Raw genomic sequence first — 20,226 nt, 5'->3', positions numbered from 1 at the left:
TTCCTAATTGAACTCTGGCGTATAAAAAAATAATCTCAATAAAATACTGACTCACACAACAGAAAAGAATTGTACGTGTTTTTATTCAAAACATCACAGTAGTCCGAGTTTACAAACTACAAAAGGTACAAAAATTAACTGAGGAAACAGCAAAAAAAAGAAAGAAAGAAAGAAAAAGAATATTTGACAGTCTACTCAAGGTACATTATTAAACTACACATATAAGGTGACAGAAATACAAAACAAAACATTCATTGACAGTTTCCCTTTTAATTTGTGACTGGAAATTTCTTATCTCACAGAGTTTTAAAAAAAATCAACTCAAAGAATCATGCAGCATTGAAGACGTAATATATTGTCATATGATTCACTTAAGGTGTGCAAAAACAACTTTAGATCATTTATCTGTGACTTAAATGTTATGAATACTCCTCACAGCTAGAGCCCCCTGCTGGCCAGGAGGTCCCAAGAGAACTTGAATTCACACAGGACAGGTCAAACGCCCCAGTTGTACAGATATTAAGGAAAGCCTTCGCAATTTGAAGATTATAGTAACAGAGTCATATTGTGAAGAAAAGCCAGGCCTGCTCACACTTATATCGATAAATCACTGCTTGTATTTATTTACTATTCAGTAAATTGTGGTTTGTGCTTCTAATACCATATAGTGCAAAAAGGCCTGCTTGTTTGTTTGGATTATTTGCCAAAAAGTGGTTTAATCCAGTCCAGTTGATATGTCTTTAAAGACACCAGTGTACAAAAAATGTAAAAAAAAAAAAAAACAAGGTCACGATAGAAAAAAAAGTGGAAAGCTTTTCAAAAATAAATTTGCACATTCAACTATTTCAAGTTTAAGAGCATCTTTTAAGAGTGGTTACATACTTGGTCTTATAACAAACAACATATCCAAAAGTAACAATAAGACTTCCAAAAACAGCACAACTTTCATGGGCTGAATGTTTGGCAACATCATAAACCACCTAATAAAAATTCAGTGTGTGGACTAATACAGTAAAAAAGCTTGAATTCTACAATAAAAATAATATTTTACACACATCATGATGCAGTTGTTTTTTGTTTTTTGTTTTTTAAGGAATTGAATGCTGTTTAACTAAAATCTCTAAAAAGTGTTTGTGATGTACGCGATGTTCCTAAAAGTCCATTGGTAGTAGCCTGGTTGAGATCCAGCCGTGTTCTTCAACATTCGGACTAAAAGATCGGTAAAGCTGGAACACGCAGTCACCATCACCTTGAGCAGCTGCAGTCTAAATCCCACACATATCTGGTCCAACAAACCAGCTGATGTTTGCTAAACATTCACTGGATACAACTTAAAAGACCTTTAAGCCACCATCAGCTGGAAGACTGAACAGGAAACATTTTTTTAGCTTAGATTTCTTTTGGGTCCTTACTCTCCTCTGACGCCTTGTCCACCTTCTGGTGGGCGGAGTCCAGAATGCTGCTGTGTGATTGGTTCAAAGTCAGATGCTGCTGCTGCTGCTGTTGTTGTTGTCCACTTGTAGCTTGTCTGGCGTCTGACAGCTCGCTTTTTGGAGTCATTCTAAACACAAAGGCACAATACAGATTGATGATGCAGAAATTATAGCTGCTTATATGTTGTTTTTGTTGCTCAACGTAGTAAAATTTACAGAGTCTCTGCTCAAATACACACTTTCCACCAAGTAAATCAAACCTCCGATGTGTACTTGATCTGCGGAACCTTTTTTATTTCAGGGCTCAGGTGTAATTGGACAAATCAGCGCAAGCGTAAAAAAGGATTTACATTTTTAATGAAAACTGTTTCGTAAACAGGTGCAGCTGTTCCTTCATCATCTCCTCGTTAATTAGACAGAAGGCTGATTCCGAGTGCGACATTTGAATTTGACATACTGTGAAGCGAGATCCCATTTATAAGTGAGACAGTCCGAGAAAATGTGCAGGAGAAAACGAGCTTCAGAAACGGCCAAATTATGACGGTAAAAAGGAAAGAAAGAAAAAGTATTTCATTGATTTAAGGTTTTTCAGGTGAAGATGGCAGATCGGAGATAAGGGTGGGCCACCATGGAGAGGCTGAAGGTCTATTACAGAGAAACACAAATGCTTCTCAGTGACAACCTACAAGGCAATGCTTACTAAGGAGCTAAATCAATTTTTTAAGCAAGTTCTACTGATGCTTAAGGTAGGGCTGCACCACATGCAGTTTTCTGATCTGTAAAAAGCCTGACCTGCCGATTCTCATTTTCACCCATACCGACATTTTTTTGGTTTGAAAAGTGGCTAAGTATGACAAGGAACAGTAGGATAACTTCTGTTAAACGGACATGTGCGGAAGTCAGACTTTTGCCGAGGTGGATAAAATCGGCTTGTCATTCAAGTATCGACCGATCACTAATCCCTCGAAACTAAGGAAATCGCGGTGATTATCAGTGCGCCCATAGATTAAGATTTAAGAGATATTTGATCTAAACCTGAAAAAAATATATGTATAGGTTTCAATGATTTTTTTTCTAAACAAGAAAATGTACAATTTGCTTTCATTGTATATTTTAGTTCATATTAAAATGTTGCACCTAAAAAGGCCCAGAAAGACAGCAAAGAGTTTCAGAAGACGATTCCACCCTTGTTTTATGGAATTTTGTCACATTTGCGTGCAGAAGAACCAATGAACAAAGCTAAGAGTCTGCACTTTACCACTACGTAACTAGTTAAAGGGTTAAAATTTAAATATTGTGGCAAAATTAAAAAGATCTCAAGAAACAATGAGTTTGTAAAAATTGCTCAGTCTTGAAGAAAAGGCAAAAAAAACCCTCTTACCTGCCGTCTGCTACTCTGTTCATGCTCTCCGAGCGGCTGCTGACCTTGCTGGAGCTCCCACCTTTGCTGCGCCTCTCCCCGCCCTCTCTCTCCCTCTCCCGCTCCCTCCTGGAGCTTCGGCCGGAGGCGCCGCGGTCCAGGTGCTCCCTGGCAGAGGTCTCGGACAGGGAGCCCCTCGCGTGCAGCTCATGGTTGCCGAACGCAGAGGAGCCTTGGTGCGTGGTGCTGGCGGGAGAGACAGCGGTGCTCGTGCCCATAGACTTTGAGATGACTTTGAGCTTGTGGGAGGTGGGTTTGTAGTGCTTCTTCTTGTGCTGGACGCGGCTGTTGTGTTTCAGGAAGAACTCGCAGGACTCCTGGAGGACCCGGCGGCTCTCGCTTATGGGGCTGCGGACCACAGAATGAGACCCGTTAGCACGCGACATGGCAGCGCTCCTTCTGGTTACTGTCGCTACGTCACAGATGCGAGAGCCTTACTCTCTTTTGCGGTTTCGTTTGAAAAAGTACGCCCACTCGGAACAGGTCTTTTTGCTGCTGACCCAGAAAACGGCAGATATCCCGACCACCAGCGTCATCAGGTATTTCACGAGAAACAGAGAGAGGTCGGGACGGTGGAGCTCCGTGGCCTGAAACACAGACAAGACACAGACGTTAACAAGATCCTTGTGATCTAGACAAATTGTGTTCATTAAGAAATCCAATTTGAAGCTAAAACGGGCATTCTTCAAGGGGCTAAGTTGATTTTGACAATCTGGTGCTGGGAAAGAAGGCATTATGTGCTGCTCTGCCACTTTTTTATACATTTTTTTTATTCAACTAAGCCACCATGATGTAATTGCAGTAGATGAAGACCAAATAGTTTAAACTTATGTGTAGAAACTGGCCTCCTTGGACAATGCACAGCTGGCTCAACAACAGGTCATCACACAGTTCATCAAAAGTTGAGTTTGCAGTTCCTAAGTGTTGAATCCACAGTTCTTCTGTTAAAACAGCTGACCAGTTCCCCCAAAAAACACTGCATTTATACATAAATTATCTAATTTTTTAATGACTTATTGTGTGTACAGACTTATTCATGTGTGATTTCAGTTGCACTTCTTATTTAATGGAAACACCACAATTCTCAAATTGTGTTTTTGTCAAAATTAATTGAATACTGAAAAGGTTTTGTGGATATTTATAATGGAAACACAGCTACGCGCTGATTTACAGATCTACACAGAGGTAGATAAAATCGGTTGATAAGATCGGAGCCAATATTTGAGAGTGAATGACAGGAGCAGACACAGATACCTTGTGGGAGCAGGGGATGCTGTACTCTTGACACCTGTCATTGATCCAGGTGTTCTCCCAGGAGCTGCGGTGGCTCTGCTCGTAGGTGTAGCAAGCTAGCAGGGTGACCAGCGGGACCAGGTAGAGGCAGCTGAACACGCCAATCCGGATCATGAACTTCTTGAGCTTCTCTTGGTTGCGCTCGTCGTGCTGGATCACCTGCCTGACGTGGTTGAGAGAGACGATGCCCGCCAGGATGAGGAAGAGGCCCACCACGACGCCCACGCACAGAGGGGCGAGCACGAAGTACCGCAGCGCGTCGAGGTCGTACAGCCCCACGAAGCAGACACCGCTAATGTTATCTCCTTCGACCTTGTTCAGGGCCAACAGCATGACAGTTAGCGCGCCGGGGATTCCCCAGGCGGCGGTGTGGAACCACACCTAGAGACACAGAACATAGAGAGAACTGTTGCTTTGGAGCATAATTACCAGATTTTTCTAGATGCCCACATTATCGCCCGCATGATAATCAGACAGCAGAAAACTCCTCAGACAGCAGAAAACTGCTCTCTGAGGAAGAACACCGTTGGATTCATCTGTTCAGTTGTCATCATAACGCGCCAAATCTTAAATGTACACATGATGTGCAATAGGAAAACGAACGCAGTGCTTTGCTACCAATTGTCAACATTATGACAACTTAAAAAAAGAAGGTTCAACGCTCTCATTTGACAGGTCAGTGAAAAGTTTTGAGTACAAAAAAATAAATAAATTAGTGAGGGAGAGGGAAGTAGGTAAGTTATTCTAGCTTGACCTTGACAACCTTAACATGTAGATGTGACTCACACATCTAATCTCTGACAGACCATCTTGAGAGCAGGTGTTTAAATTAGCTAATCAACCACCACTGAGTTCAGATGATCACTTATTAATGATCACAAAAGAAACACAAAGCCTGAAAACATGATACAGCAGCACACTGAATGTTATATTCTGTGGGAAATATCTCTGTGTTTATTGGTGTTAAACTCTGATGCATTAGAGGAGCTGTTGTCAGTCGGTTGCTATGGCAACAAGTGTGTGTGTGTGTGTGTGTGTGTGTGTGTGTGTGTGTGCGTGTGTGTGGAATAGCTGTTATAAAGTGACAAAAAAAGAAAAATATGAGTGGTTCTGGGTTGTTCTTCAAAGGATTTTCTGTGTTATTGTCCCCTTTGCTGTAGCACACGGCACTGAATTAATAGTAGCTACATTTCCAGGTTTCATTTTGAAAACAGAATTGTTTTACCGCAGCAGTGAGTCTGTGAATGGCAAGTAAAACAATCGTCTTTTTGCCCTCCGGCGTTGTTGTGTACGTGGAAAATTTCTGGATGTAAACAACAACATGCAGCGTTGTCTAGGAAAACTATAAACTTCAAACTGCAGTTTGTTGGAGTTTACAAATAGGAACCGTACCGCTTTCTTCTCGATAGCCTCACAGCTCCATTTGGGTCCAGCTGCCAGGAACCAGGTGATGGTGAGTATGACCCACCAGACGATCCCCGCCATTGTGAAGAAATAAAGTAGCATAAAAAGCAGAGTGCAGCCTTTGCTGTGCGAGCCCAGCACCACGGTTTCCACCGCGCCGTGGTGATCCGCCTTGGTGCAGGCGGCATTGTTTCCGATCAGGAAGCCGAGGAAGTATATGAGGGAGACGAAGCTGTAGCAGACGGCGTAGAAGATTATGGGACGCTCCGGGTATCGAAAGCGCTTGACGTCGATGAGGAATGTGAGGAAGGTGAAGAGCGTGGCGCCCAGGCAGATGATGGAGCACACGCCGATGAAGCTCTTGGCGAACTCGATGTCGTGAGGCCTGAAGTACATGTTGGAGCAGGGCGGAGCGCAGTCCTGGGCGCCGAGGAACGAGGAGCCGTGGCCCGGCTTGGTCTTCAGCTGCAGCGGGCACCAGAAGCCGAGGTCTCTCTTCAGGGACGAAGGGGTCACCGGGGTGGTGGAGGGCAGGGCGGAACCGTCCGACCCGCAAGGTTTCAATCTAGAGGACAGGAGCATTGATAGGATCAGGCTGATAGGGAATAGCAATCGCATTCACACCTGTAGAACGTTTTATGCTTTTTTTTTTTTTCTAATTCTCTAACCGTGAACCTCAATGTGTTTTATTTTAGCAATAGTTGATAGAACAATGCAAAGTACAGCACAACTGTGACATGAAGGAAAAAAGATGCGTCAAAATGTTTTACAGAAAAAAATAAATAAACGGGACAAAATTGCTTTATTTGTATTTGGGGCTTTACCCTGATGCTCCTAAATAACATCCGGAAAAATCTTTTTCCTTCATAAGTTACTATAATTCAAATTCATCAGAAATCCAGCCGTTTTGTGGAAGCCTTTGGGAATTTTTAGAGAACATTATAGACCAAACGATGTGGACGAGGATGCTCTGGTTGGATGAGGTCACATCTGAACATTTTGGTCGACATGCAAAACTCTACACTTGGTGAAAAATAAGGGGTCGCTGATAAATTGTACAGCCAATAAATCGCTCAGCTAATAAATTGGCAATTGGTAAATGAGAGTAGTAAAGACCGACATGGTTATTGCAATATTCAAAGGCAATACTGCAAACCTAGTAATGCGCAGACCCAGTCTATTACACAAAATCTTTATAAAGTACAGCGAAGGCTAAAAAAGCCTGTGGCTGTAATGTGACTAAATGTGTCAAAGTTGCTGTTTGTTATTGGTGGGTGTGTCCTCTTACTTGCTGCACTGTAGCTCAGGAGGCCAGGTGATGCCAAAAATGCGAATGTTCTCCTCGCAGTCGGACAGGACGGCCTCACATTTTTCCCTGCATGGGCGGATCACCCGGTTCTCCTCGCTGCACGCCGGGATAAAGGCTTGGCACAGGAAGTGGTGGACGTCCGGTGAGCACTGTAGGCTTGCTAGGGGCATAAACGGCTGCAACGGGAGAGGAAAAAAAATTTTTTTTTTTAAACTGAGACTTTTGGTTACAGAGGTTATGTTTCTAAAATGAAGTCTATGGAAAACACATTTTGCTTATGTTAAGCGATTGGTGGGGGGAAAAATTTGAAAGGAATATCCTGAATTAAGCAGGTTGCAAGAAGATAGATGATTAGATAACACCTAAAACTATTTTTCGAGCAGAGAATCATAAATATAAGAAGGACACGATCCTTCCCGTCTCCTCCGAAGACATCGTCTGTTGTCATGAATTAACAATAATCTAAAAATAACAAAGGCATAGAGACCCAGAGACATTGTGGGTCATGTTTGCTTAATAAAATTAGACCGTGAAACAATCTCCGTCTGAAATTTGTTGTGATAAGCTGCACCGTTCTTTTCAGCGGCGCACAAAGCTGCCCATTCACCGGCTGGAGAGGAAGCATATTCTTCTGTTTCAACACACTGGTCAAGAACTTCCTGGAGAGGGGCGTACGAGGGAGCGGCGGGAGGGGTCAGGTGGTTATGAGGGGGGGGTACGCAATATAGCTGGCAGGAAATGAAAGGAAATACATTTCTGAAACAAGCAAGTTGACATTAAAGCCACCTTTTAACTGCAGAAACTTTGTCTGCTGAGTAATTTTAAGATATTTAGGAGCTGCAGTCAAGCCACATGAAGGAGTTTGTGTTTTTACCCCCAAAACCAAATGGTGCATACTCTAAAACACAGACCGCTATTCAGTGTTTTGCTTCTTTTCCCTAAATCCTTTCTGGCAGAGGTCCCATATCTGTGAGGCCAAGGATCGCCCCTCTCTCTCTCTCTGACAGTAAGCACCCTTGTTTCTCTCCTTTGGAGGTCCCTGACTCGGAGCGCCTTCTGGGCTCAACAATCTGACCTTTATTTGCTTTGCAGCGCTTACAGTAAAAACTGCTCACGTTTCACCAACCGTCAACATGCGTCAGTGCAATTAAGTCAAACCTTTTCTGCCTTAAAGGGGCAGTGTTATGTATTTTTCCGGCACATAGTTCCACTTTGCAGCGCAATCAAGTAACTATGTTACCTTCAGTTGTTATAAAAATTATGTATATATCAAATATGTTTGTCTTGTCTTTAGTTTGACAGAACAGATGCAACGATTACAGTTTTTTTGATAGTCGATCACAGTCTTTAAAAAGCCTGACCTGTTGATTCTGATTTTGGTCAATACCACTTTTTTTTTTTGTCTGAAAAGTGACTAAATATAGCGGTAAAGTTTCTAAGTTGTCAAAAGTGGTATAGCTATTGTTAGAAGTGAGAAATTTGACTTTGAAATTTAACATCTTGAAATTGGGCCTCAGTTTCTTCAAAAACTCCAGCTCTTTCTGAAACTTCTGCCTTCAGGAAGTCGTAGCGTAACATCGCTCCACTTAACATTTTTGCCAGCGTTGCACTGACAAGTAGCTCGTTAGATGCGCAGTTCTAATTAGCATTTTGCTAATTGCTGACGGCTAGTCTAAAGGAGCTGATTGAGGGAGTTGTTCTGTGAAGCGGAAGCTTGGAAGCCAAGAAGCCGCAGCTCTGAGGAGGAGCTTCGTCCTCGAAGGCGGAGCTAGGTCTACCCAGACGTTTTTCACAGCTGAATAGTTGCCATGGGACATAAAAGGATTTCTCAAACAAAGCAAAACTCAAGGTATATTTTTTGATGAGAGAATAACATTATAAAATAATGTAAAGCTAAAAAAAGAGTCAACTTTACATAATACTACTGCTTTAAAAAGGTCAACTCTTTTCAAAACAATATCTCTATCTAGAAGAAAAAGATACATGAGGTTTGTCACCTATTACTTTTTTTTTTTTTTTAGGTATTCTAACACCTAAAACACCCCACCTCTTGAATCTGCCGGAATTTGGAGCAAATGCCTTCCCTCTGGAGTACTGGACTGATAAGCCGACCTGGGCTGAGACTGAGGCAGTCTGTTGGATTCCAGCACCAGGGCTTAGTGATAAACAGCTACACATTTCAGACAGGGCTGAAGCCGACTGTTGTTGCTGTAACATGGGAGACAGCAGAGCGTACAGTGGAGGGGGGGGAATGAGTAAGTCATTAACAGACAGAAGATACTTGGTGTGGTATGCACAGTCAGCTTTGTGTGGGACCAGGCGGGTCCCTCCCCTTCCTCTGAAAATCAAAGGCTCTACGCAACAAAGTCGATAGAGTTGCCGGTGGCCAAGGCTGCTGTGAAATCGAACACCTGCAACCTTTGCCAGACGCCACACAAAAGACTCCTTCAACAGATCACTGCTCATATTCACAAAGTCTGACACGGAGTGTAAAAGTAACCAGAACCCTGGGCCCAAAGGAATGCCTGGAGACAAGATGCTCTACCAAGAAAAATGAAACAAACATAAAAACAACAGAGGAACACACAACTGGACTAGTTTATAGTGCATATTGTTACAGATCGCCGCAAAAAGTGAACCAAGAGTTGATTAAAGTTGCATTTTCAGAGATTTCTGCATAAAGAAATCGTTGCGAGTTTTTTTTTTTTTTTTTAACCCATCGTCTTGTAAAACATCCAGAACGGTGAGTGTGAAGCAACATGCAATGTCACGTTGTGCAACTGTTTTAAAGAGTTTACCAACAAGTGCGTGATAAATCCTTCAGAGCTCTGCTCTTTCTCTTTTGACCTGCAAACCGCTTTCCACTGACAAGTCAGAATTATGGTTCTGGCTCACATTTCCATCATGTCCTGACTGGCTGCTCCAAACACCTGCAGCCCTGCACTGTTTCCAAGTATTTCCAACCACATTACAATCTGGGACCACATGTTTAGTATCCATCGGGTGGGGCAGCGGGAGGGTCACTACTTGACTGTTACCAGGGATGCACCGGTATGAGAATTTGGGCCAATATCAACATAGATATTTTATTTTCCCGAACCCTTCAGACATCATGAATAAGTCTGTTCACGCGATAATCATTCAGAAGCATGCCACACCATGATCTGCCAGCTACTTCCTGTCGTCTTCTTCTTCTTCTTGGTTTGCGTCAGTGGCAACGTCTGGTTGTTGGTCATGTGACTTGTGAAAAAAAATTAAAAAAAAAACACCTCATCCTAAGGCCAAAGTGTTTTACTGAAGAGCAAGTTTCTTTGTAAACACAAATTGTTGTGTTTACAAAATAAAGCAAATTTATTTTTGAAATGTCAAATTGCGTAATTATGTGGTCAATGGAAAAGCAGCTGCTGTCCCGTTTAGCTCTGCTGTGAGAGAGGACTGACTGACTGACAAGTAGGGGTGTAGTGATACAATAATTTCACGATATGATACGATATACGATATTCTGGTCACAATACGATATGTATCACGATATTTGTTGAGCAATACAATTCGCTACGATTCAGTGCATTTTTACGATTTTCTGAAAGATTTTAGAAGGACAGAGTGATTTTAGTGACATTTTGTGTTCCATAGACTTGAATTTAGTTAACTGAAAACTGATTAAAAGCACCAACTACACAATACCTGACTCTGATTGGACAGTCTAAGAGTCTGCAGCTGGACAAAATGAATCAAAGACGCAGTGAGAGAATTAGTTTCTGTCAATTAATTCATGTGGATTTGACATAAAACTCAAAAGTTTAAACGGTAATCCAGGAGCAGAGTGGGGAGATTATCAGCCTCTGTAGACTCTCAACATGCAAATGATTGCACTTATGTTTTTTCTTTTGGACACTGTGGCTGCATTTTGGAGTAAAAATGCAGCCACAAATGCAGTCTTTTGGACAATGGGGAAAAAGGCTTTTCTACCGTGGCTCCCGGAGTTAGCCGTGGCTGTAAGCTGCTTTCTTCTAACTGCTAAAGTAGTGGCTCCGCCTCACCCCGTAGTGATCGACTCCCTGTAGCTACGCAGTGCATAGCATAACTCCGGTTATACTTGGCCTATAAACACAATTTAAAAACTGGTGTGTAGTTTATAATGTGCACTTTAAGCTCGAGTTGAAAGTTAGACTGAGGGAGGCGGAGTCTTGCTGCTACGCCGTAACAAACAAGACGTTAAAAAGAGCTGTCAGGCTATGGACCCCTATTGTTTAGCGGATCGATACTCGGGGATGAAAAATCGATACTTTCCGTGGGCGGAAAATATCGATATATATCGCCAAATCGATTTATTTATACAGCCCTACTGACAAGGTCACATCTGGATATGCTAACAATAGTCACCCTACTGTTGCCAACTTAGTAATTTTGTCGCTATATTTACAGATTTTTCAGACGAAAAAAAATCATTATTGGCTGAAATCGGAATCGGTAGAACAGGTGTTTTTTTTTAAAGATCGTTGGTCATCCAGAAAACTGCAAACAGTGCAACCCTAATTGTACTTCATTAATTATTACATTGCCTGGTAAACTCATTACTCATTGATGAAGAATGTCAGAAAAATGTCAGAAGCTGCAGAGTGATTTATATACCAATCAATATTTAGCCTACAAACTTCATTAATGCCTAGATTTTGGAGTGGTGGATGTTTTAGTCATTAGTGAATTTAAAGATGCACAACCCTGATTGTGCATCCATGGTTTTTATATAGCGAAAAACTTGGTTTACATACATTTGTTAAAACACTTACACCATAAAATTATATTTCAGAGTTTTGATAAAGGTTTATGGAAAGAGATGCAGCTGGAAACTCAAAATTCAGATTTTTATTTTTTGAGTTTCATTGTCAGATCAACGAACACGCCACACACAGCCACAACCAGATAGTTGTAAGAACAACACTCTTCAGAGTGGAAGTCGCTGCTGAAGAATGAAAGTTGGTTATTTTCAGAAACAGTAATGCGTTTCAGAAGAAGCAGAAAAGCTACGAGTTCAAAGGAAGCTGTACTTCTACAGAGGTGGGTACAGAGAGGAGGAACATTAGGTCTTACGTCATTTAGGCTTACCTCCATTTTGCTAGCTGCGATTTCCTGGTCGTAGTGATCCATCATGTTAGGAAAGAAAGTCATGTTGTAGGGCATCCCGAGGCACCGATGCACTTTGATGGGCTCACAGGTGAACAGGCTGTGAGAGCCGCAGCTTCCAACCCATGCCAGCGACAGCCACAACCACAGTGGCCCTGGCATCAACATGGCAGCAGCTGACTTGGCAGTGAAAGTCTTGCTTCTATGTCAACTGGAAGAGGTTGCTCTTTGGGATATATTTTGCCTGAATTTGATGACTTTGGTTTTTTTCCTTCTGACTCACAGCATCATCCACAGATCACTTTTCCTGGAGACATTTCAGAGGCCTGAGCAGCAGGTCCCACATCCCTGTAAATAAATTGCGATTAACATGAAATTTGTCACTTTTAGGAGCCCTACTCTGGCATTTATTTACTTATTTTTTGTTGTTGTGTGTCTCTTTACCTGTGTACAGCAAAGAGGAATATATTACAGTCCCTCGTTCAGTGAATTTCCTCGTGTCCCTTGAGGTGCTTAGCTTGAGAAACTCTCCTCAGAAACATAACTCAGGCGGATTTTGGGAGCCATAAACCAGTCAATCCCTACACAAACTTTGTGCGCATGCATCTGCACAGGCTGGGGGGGGGGGAATGCAACAGGATCATAGGTGATTCAGAAGAATCAGTCTCGGCTTGTTGGAGCCCATTAAAACTTCACATTAAAATGTCAGAACTCCAAATACACAATTGCATATTAGGAGCTTAGAGTTATGAATGCGAAGCCGACCTAAATGCTTTCCCAATGATATCCTGTTTCTCACAAGGTAAAGCCTCACTACGTTCAGCATTGAACATGGTCATTTCATATGGGGGGCCATGTGGAACTATACACATTTGAAGACACTATGCACATGTTTTAGGTTATGCCAAGATGTTGTTTAAGATTATTTGTCATATTTTCCTTTACAGATAATAGAACTTGGGATAATTATTAGTTTACAGATTTTATGTATTTCCGAACAAACCGCAGTATTAATCTTCAGACTAACCTCAATGCTCACTACCGACCTGTAGTGGTGTATGCACTTACTATTACCCATGAACATAAGTAGGCTTATTAAACTTTTACATTAAGAGCTAGCAAAGTAACGCTGACACGTACCCACCTGTTGGTGAATAAAAAAACACTGTAACTAGATGTAATGGTTGCTTTATAATTGTTTAACTTTGACAACATTCTGGTAGCATAATCGACTTTTAAGCCACGAAAACAGACACCGAGTGTGCGGAGAAAGTTCAGCCGAGATCCCTGCCTCGGTCGCTGCTATGGTGGGACAGCAGGCTCCGGCGAAACTTCGGTGGGAAATTGGGAACAATAACACAAGCTGAAAAACCAAAAAACACGGATTAAAATGACTTACCCCCTACCGTCAACGTGTTTTTGTAGCAGCAGTTCACATGGAAACACCAAGGAGAGGGGCTTTTTTTAAAGGAATGTGAGGACCTATTTACTCCGTCTCTGTTTTTGTCCGGTGTTCCCATCGAATAGCGTCGACCCCAGGAGGCGCTGTAGCCTCCAACAAGCTCTGAAAGCGGAGTAAGAAGAGAAACAGCTGTGTGTTGTATGGAGTGCCAAAGGTGCCACAATGTAATGGGTATATTGTTGCTATATACAAAATGAATTGAATAAAATTGAAGTTAACTATGCTAATTATCAATTAGCTTTCTAAATAATTATGAATGTATTACATTTGCCATTAAAAATACATATTTTAAATGACAACTCATCATATAGCATGTTATCAAACACACACAAAAGCTGTAATGAAGATTAATAAAATAAAGATGACAAAGAACAACCGCTCAGTTTTCAAACATATTCACTCACAGCATTTTGTCACACTGACTGTTTCAGTAGACACTTAGTAGTAACAACTAGTTTGCTTGCTTCAAATTATAAAGCCCTGGCATATTAAATAAAAGTAATAAATTATGGTTTTCAAGTTTTCAGCCATTATAAGATGATATATTATCTACCTTGCATTGTTATACAGATGTTTCAAAATGAGATTGGCAGATGATCCTCCTAAGCAAAAGATTCTGTTTAATTTCTGTTTGAAAGCTTGAAAAGACAGATTGAAAAAAGAAAAAACATCAGTAAGTCCTTGGCATACCACTGTGCTCATTTAACCGGACATTATTTGATGCCACCTTCTTCATTAAGCAAGTTTCCTGCACATACCAAAGTCAACATCAGGAAATGGCATAAATCTTGTCGTCTGGACAACATGTTCTCTACATAACACTTGATTCAGTTTGTTAGTCATTGTTAATGAAAACATGACTTGCAGCATTGGAATTTAGCTAATAACAAGTTCACAGAACCTGGCAGGAAGTCTAAAATAGTTGTAATTTTTATATTTTGAAGACTTTTTCTGAAATCCTTCAGTTGTTCTTTATAGTTTTTCTTTGCATATTGGCTGAATTTTTTTCTGTCTAATACTTGACTTTTTTCTTTCTTTCTTTTTCACTTCATATATAGATACGTTTTGATTTTCATTATATGTCTTGAACATTTTCATAGTCTGTCATATAATTGTATATGTAATATAATAAATAATATATATATATATATAGTATATTAATCAATATATAATTAATTATTTAGTGATTAATATATTATATATACACACTGCTGATAGGTTGTGCTTGATGCAAAACAGCAAATGATAAAAAAATCATCATCCTGGCTCTCTTCCATAAAGGCTGAATTTGTGGAGAGCGCGACTAACAGTCGTCTTGCCAACAGATTCTCTCACCTGGGCTGTGGATTTCTGTTGCTCTTCCTGAGTTACCATGGGACCCTTTGCTTCTTGTCTTGTTAATTCTCCTTTTGCATGGCCTTGAGATGGAGAAACATATTCAGTTTGCACTTTCACAATACTTTTAGGTGCTTTGCTAATAGAAGCCTGTCACAATGACACATTTATTCAACTATTTTAAGTTGGGTCAGTGATAAATATTAAATGTTATTTCCTTTGATATACGGACAAGTAGCTTAGTATGAACATAGTGATTCACAAAGAGGTCTCACTTGAATACTTGACGTACAATGAAGGATGATGCTGCTTTCCTGATTTATCCTCATTCTAAAAAGCATTTCTTTCAGACACTGTTTATCTTCTGGAAGTAGTATTTGGGGTTTTCTTCTGAAAATTTTCCTAATTTTACTCCACCATAAGACTTTGATTTTTAAAGTAATCAAAGTCTTGATTAATGCTAACTGAAGAGATTTAAAAGAAAGGTTGGCTCCTGGGAAGTTTTATGAAGGATATGGGGATTGTAACTCCAGTGTATTACAGGAACCGAAGCAACAGTGCCTTGTGGAGTCATTGGTTATGATCTGAACACTTTCCCTTATTTTCTCCCTCAGAGAAACTAATTGAAACCAGTGACAAAACTGCTAAACTTTGAGTCCTTGTAGAAACTAATGAAAAGACTATTTACATAAATGCTTAAAAAAGCTAAAGTGATCAAATAGGAATTAGTTTCATTGGGGGGAAAAAAGTATGTAAGGAACTGTTTGAATGTAACGATTGATTTCACCAAACTAGTTGTTCAAAATCACATTAATAACACTGCAGTTTTGACTAGCAAGAGTACTATAGCACAGCACTTATACAGAAGAAACATTTAAGCATTGAACAATCAAAGAAGACACAGATCTATGCATCAAATACAGATTTACAGTAATTATTCTGAGGTAACCATGGGCGTCGCCAGACCTGTTTTACTAGGGTACATGCCCCAGGATATGTCATCACATTTCAAACAAAATGCTACAAGTGTTCAACAACAACTTTTCATATCTACTGTGAAAGGCTACATTAAAGTCTGATTGATTGGCAGAAAAATTAAAAGGAGTAGGAAAATAATAAGAATTGTGTATAGATCTGTTAGTGTTAGTGTATTATGAAGCCAGTTACATCTAAAAATGCACTTAAATATTACTCCTAAGTCTCAGGATTCTTATGAAATCTTGCATGTGCATGTTCTAATTTGGAACCCATGCGTTAACAAAAATATTTCTTTCAACTCTGAGAGAAAATACAATTTAGAGACAAGATAGAGACATCCCTGAATAAAACCCAGTGCAGTCAATTAAATTTGGCAACGCTGAAACTATGAGTTCACAGATTTTATGCTTTATGGTCCATAAAAGGTGAATTCAGGTATATTTTTTGTGCAGAGCTGAACAGCATTGAAAAAGTAATACTGCTTACAGTAAAAAGCTATGTGTCTACAAAATAAATGTCAGAAATCCTATTATGTATGCATTGTTTGAATTAACCACGCGGGGGCGCGCTTTCTCGGCTATATAACACCGGAGTTCATGTGACTTAGCACCGCTTAGGGGCGGGGTTATAACGTAATATCTGACGGGCTACAGTAGGGTACAACCAATAAAGTATCGGCGGTAAGTGAATGCCACTGCTAGTGGCTGTATTCCCGTTTCGCCCAGCTGTGGACGGGAAGGAGACCAGCTCCTACGGACGTCAAATGACATTTGTAACGGCGGCGCCACCACGGAGGACGGGGCCGACTCATTTCACATTCATATGCGGTACGTAAACCCGTGTTACATTAGGATTAAAAGCGAGCCGAAATCAGTGAAATCCGTGCGTGAACGTAAGGTGCTCCAGAAATGTACGCGCGCGGCGCGGCGCGGCGCGGCGCGGCTGTGGGATGCAACAGGGTCATTGTGTTTGTAAATGTGGGGGCTTGTCCTCCTTCTCTGTCCTCATAGTTTGTGGACTGAGGCGCTGGCCTGTTGCTAGGAGACCTTTTGACAGCTGGAAGCTTTTTGAGAAGTGACAGATAATGCACTAATGGGGTCTGGTTATTTGGAAACCCAAACCTTCGTCCCCTTCTTCCTCCTCCTCTTCCTCCTCCTCAATCCTGTTACCTGTTCATCTGTAAAGCCGTCTGTCTCCTCTGCTTGAAAAACATTACACAGGCATTGTGTCTGTTTTTTCTTTTTTAGTCAGGAGATTAGAGCGCTTTGCAGGGAACAATGGCCTACTTGTTGTGATTATTAACTGCGAATACACCCACGTTGAAATATATTTAATCTCCACGGTTTACATCTAGATCTAAAAAAAGACGAATTTCCTCATATGTAACCAACATGCACATTATCTAACCACGTTGTAAAACTCAATGAAAAAAGAAAAACAAATGATTTTATTTGATTGTCTGAGGTGTGCTCCCTGTCCCCCCTCAGTCAGTAGCTGCCTCTGACCATGTGGCTGAAGGTCATTCATAAACAGGTCGATCAATACATCTCAGTGGGGACTACAGAACAGCCAGCTGTACATTCAGCCCTCAGTTTCATACAGAAAAAAAACAGAGATTTCATTTATTTTCTGGCGTAGACGCAAAGACGTACTCATACCCTTACAACTTTTTGGCGTTTTGTCACGTTACAACTTCTAACTCCAGTGAATTTTACTAGTATTTAACCTCAAAGTATCACAAAACCCAGTATGTCTTGAAACCAGCTTTTTACATCTAAAGATGGACTTTTTTCCTTTTCTTCTATTGGAAATAGCTGACGCTCAGTTAAATTGTATGGAAGACATCTGTAAACATTAATTTCCAAGTCTTGCCACCCATTTTCAATTGGATTTAGGTCTGGTCTTTGACTGGACCTTTCGTTTTAGGCGTAAGATGGCCAATTTAAAATAAATACTAAAAAAAACTGAAACTGACGAAAAAAATACGTTGACTACTTTGGTCAAACATGTAAAACATTAACTTTGACAAATCTTCTTTCAAACAGTTCAGAAAGTCCGATTAGAAATTTTAAATATAAGAGTAGACAAGATAAATAATAAATCATAAAGTCGCTCAGAAGACAAAACACAGAAAAAATTTTGACTGAATAGACCTGCCCTTATGGATTGCGCACATTGCCACTGATACCTGATGTAGAATTTTTTTCCAATATCGGGACTGATGCAGATATGAATATCAGATTGGTGCATAGGTCAGATATGCACCTATGTATAAAAATATGTATAATAAAAATTTTGTGTTGACATACGACTTAAAATTCCAACAAATTAAATGAACCAAGTGACGAAATATGAAAAATGCCAATGATGAGGCAGTGCATATGAAAGGAGCTGGTGAGACTAATTGTTGTACAGGAAGCAGGTATGTTTCAATCAGAGTACCCAGTGCAGCTTGGATTTCAGAGTGCTCCTGTGCTGACCTCCTGGGTTCCCGTTTATTATCCCTGGACTATCAGATTCAGGCGTGTTGCACATTATGTCAAGGTTGTAGCTACACAAGAAGGAACCAGGTGTAATTCAGACTCCCAGATTGTTCTGAGAACTGCTGAGATTGTTTATTTTATTTTTTTTGTCTGAACTCTTTGTTGGAGGCTGTCACTGCATCCCCCGTGGTTCAAAAGCAGCTACAAGAATTGTCAAAGTCAACAGCTACGAAGGGAAGGGAGAAGTCAGCATTAGGCATGACGTTCGGTAACGTGTGTTCGCACGTCGCACGGGAGGTTGTGACAGTTCGGCTCGGTCAAGTGGATGCGCTGAATAAAGCTGACATGCTGTTCTGTCCTATCAGACTGATGTCTGCACCCAGAGAGGAGACAACAGTCCTCAGGAGGCACATCACACCTTTCCCTCCTTCATCTCTCGCTTTGTGAAGGGGCATGCCTTCTGAACCCGGCCTCAGGTAGGTAGCGCTGTGGGTCACAACATATCTTACATCCATGTTGGGTTTTTTTTTTTAATCTTATTTTTTTTTGCTTTTTCTCCATGTATTGACCAAGAATCACTTTGATCCATGGGACGAAATCACTGTTGTTTATTAAATCATAGGAAGTCCAATGTAGAAATCAATACAGTATATTGTATAGTGTCAAAAATGATTAAAATTCTTCCAAATCAGCTTTCTTTATGTAGTTTTACTTGTGCTCCTGTATATTTATGAGCTATTTTTTCAGTATGATGATGTATGTATGGTTTTTATGAAATTTTGCCTTTTACTATTACAGATTTTAATTGACTCTATGTTCTCTTAAAGGGCTACATTATGAGAGCATAAAAGAGCAGTATTGAGAATATGGCTGCACATTATTAAGAAATTAGGCATTGGCAATGTTATTTGGTTCCTACAGTTTTTTCGTTTTTGTTTTGCAGTTTCGTGAAATTCACACAGAATCTACGGATTTTGAGCATTTCTTTCACACTAGTCAGTTTTTTTTGCAAATTTTTCACAAAAAGTGGAAAAAAATTGTGTTTAAGTGACTGCTAGCTCCCACCTGGAAGGGGTTTAACAAAGAAAAAAATTTGCAAAACTATTTCCAATGTAGCACAGGAAAATCAGGGATTTTGACTGCAAAAAAATAAATCGCAAAAATAATTGCAAAATCCAGATTATTGATGAATATTGTAACGACGTTCAATAAAGCCATGTCTTCCCTTTCCCATTGAAGCTTCCAACACTTTCTGTAGCCTTTGGGATTTTGAGCCAGGTGTGGTAATCTACTGCGGTGAGACCCCATATTTAGCATCCAGATTTCTAAATATTACACTGGCATGCAACAGTTTAAGTTGTGACACTTGGAATTTGTTTGTCAACACTAATTTGCATTTAAAGCAGTGCATTATAATATGAATATAGCACACACTGATATTGACATGGTGATATTATTCCAGCCTTCCTGCCGTAAGTAATCAATAATTGCTAGCATTTTAACTGACTTTAGCATCTGATATTTAGCAATTAGTGTAGTTAGCATGGCTAGCATAGATAAATGCTAAATTCCCTTTAAATAGCTTCTTACACCTCTATGCTTTCTTTAAATGTTAACCACAAGACTGATTGAAGATAGCTGACTTAAAGTATGGTGCATTCACTGACTGGAAAAAGATAGGATATTTAAGGGGTTTTTTTTTTGTTTTTTTTTACCAGCTACTTAAGGTGTCTGAGCCAATCAATCTAAAATAATCTTTCTCTTTTCACACATGGTGTATATGGGTTTAACCTAAAATATAAACACTGGTCAGTGATACTGTAGTATGTCCTTAACTTGGGAGGCAGGCATGACATATTAAACAGGAAGTCAATATTCTGCACTTGAAGTGGATTTGTTAGATGAAGAAAACAAGAGTGCAAAAGTATGAATATGTGTGACTCCATCATGAACCTAATTGTTTTTTCATATTAAAGTGGTCAAGA

At 40.3% G+C, this 20,226-nt stretch overlaps 2 protein-coding genes across 4 annotated transcripts in view; one reads left to right on the top strand and one right to left on the bottom strand.

Moving 5' to 3' along the window:
* Positions 1-60: 60 nt before the first annotated feature.
* On the bottom strand, positions 61-13,519 carry fzd6 (frizzled class receptor 6). Of its 2 annotated transcripts, XM_088014320.1 has the most exons (9): positions 13,383-13,519; positions 12,428-12,598; positions 11,966-12,331; positions 6,839-7,035; positions 5,539-6,115; positions 4,108-4,527; positions 3,292-3,440; positions 2,815-3,201; positions 61-1,561 (listed from the first exon to the last, which is right to left on the bottom strand). In XM_088014320.1, exons 3-9 carry the CDS (start codon positions 12,149-12,151, stop codon positions 1,390-1,392), a joined length of 2,088 nt encoding a protein of 695 aa, XP_087870446.1. In that variant the 5' UTR covers positions 12,152-12,331; positions 12,428-12,598; positions 13,383-13,519; the 3' UTR covers positions 61-1,389. The 2 variants fall into 2 exon arrangements, with proteins under 2 accessions (XP_087870446.1, XP_014836576.1); XM_014981090.2 differs by lacking the exon at positions 12,428-12,598.
* A 2,865-nt stretch (positions 13,520-16,384) lies between these two features.
* The window catches only part of klhl32 (kelch-like family member 32), a 31,743-nt gene continuing 27,901 nt past the window's right edge, over positions 16,385-20,226 (top strand). Inside the window, exons 1-2 of one of the 2 annotated variants that reach the window (XM_014981089.2) lie at positions 16,385-16,585; positions 18,607-18,717. In XM_014981089.2, the coding sequence (XP_014836575.1) occupies positions 18,695-18,717 (23 nt within the window). In that variant the 5' untranslated portion in view covers positions 16,385-16,585; positions 18,607-18,694. Of the gene's footprint in view, positions 16,586-18,120; positions 18,718-20,226 lie in introns of those variants that run through there. The other variant, XM_088013699.1, reaches the window with a different exon arrangement.

Source organism: Poecilia mexicana, unplaced genomic scaffold (genome assembly GCF_051168715.1).
Source record: "Poecilia mexicana isolate PSO_F unplaced genomic scaffold, ASM5116871v1 scaffold_16, whole genome shotgun sequence".
In the NCBI taxonomy this organism is placed as follows: domain Eukaryota; kingdom Metazoa; phylum Chordata; class Actinopteri; order Cyprinodontiformes; family Poeciliidae; genus Poecilia; species Poecilia mexicana.
The sequence above is the reverse complement of the archived record's forward strand: the minus strand, read 5'-3'. Positions and strand labels throughout refer to the sequence as shown.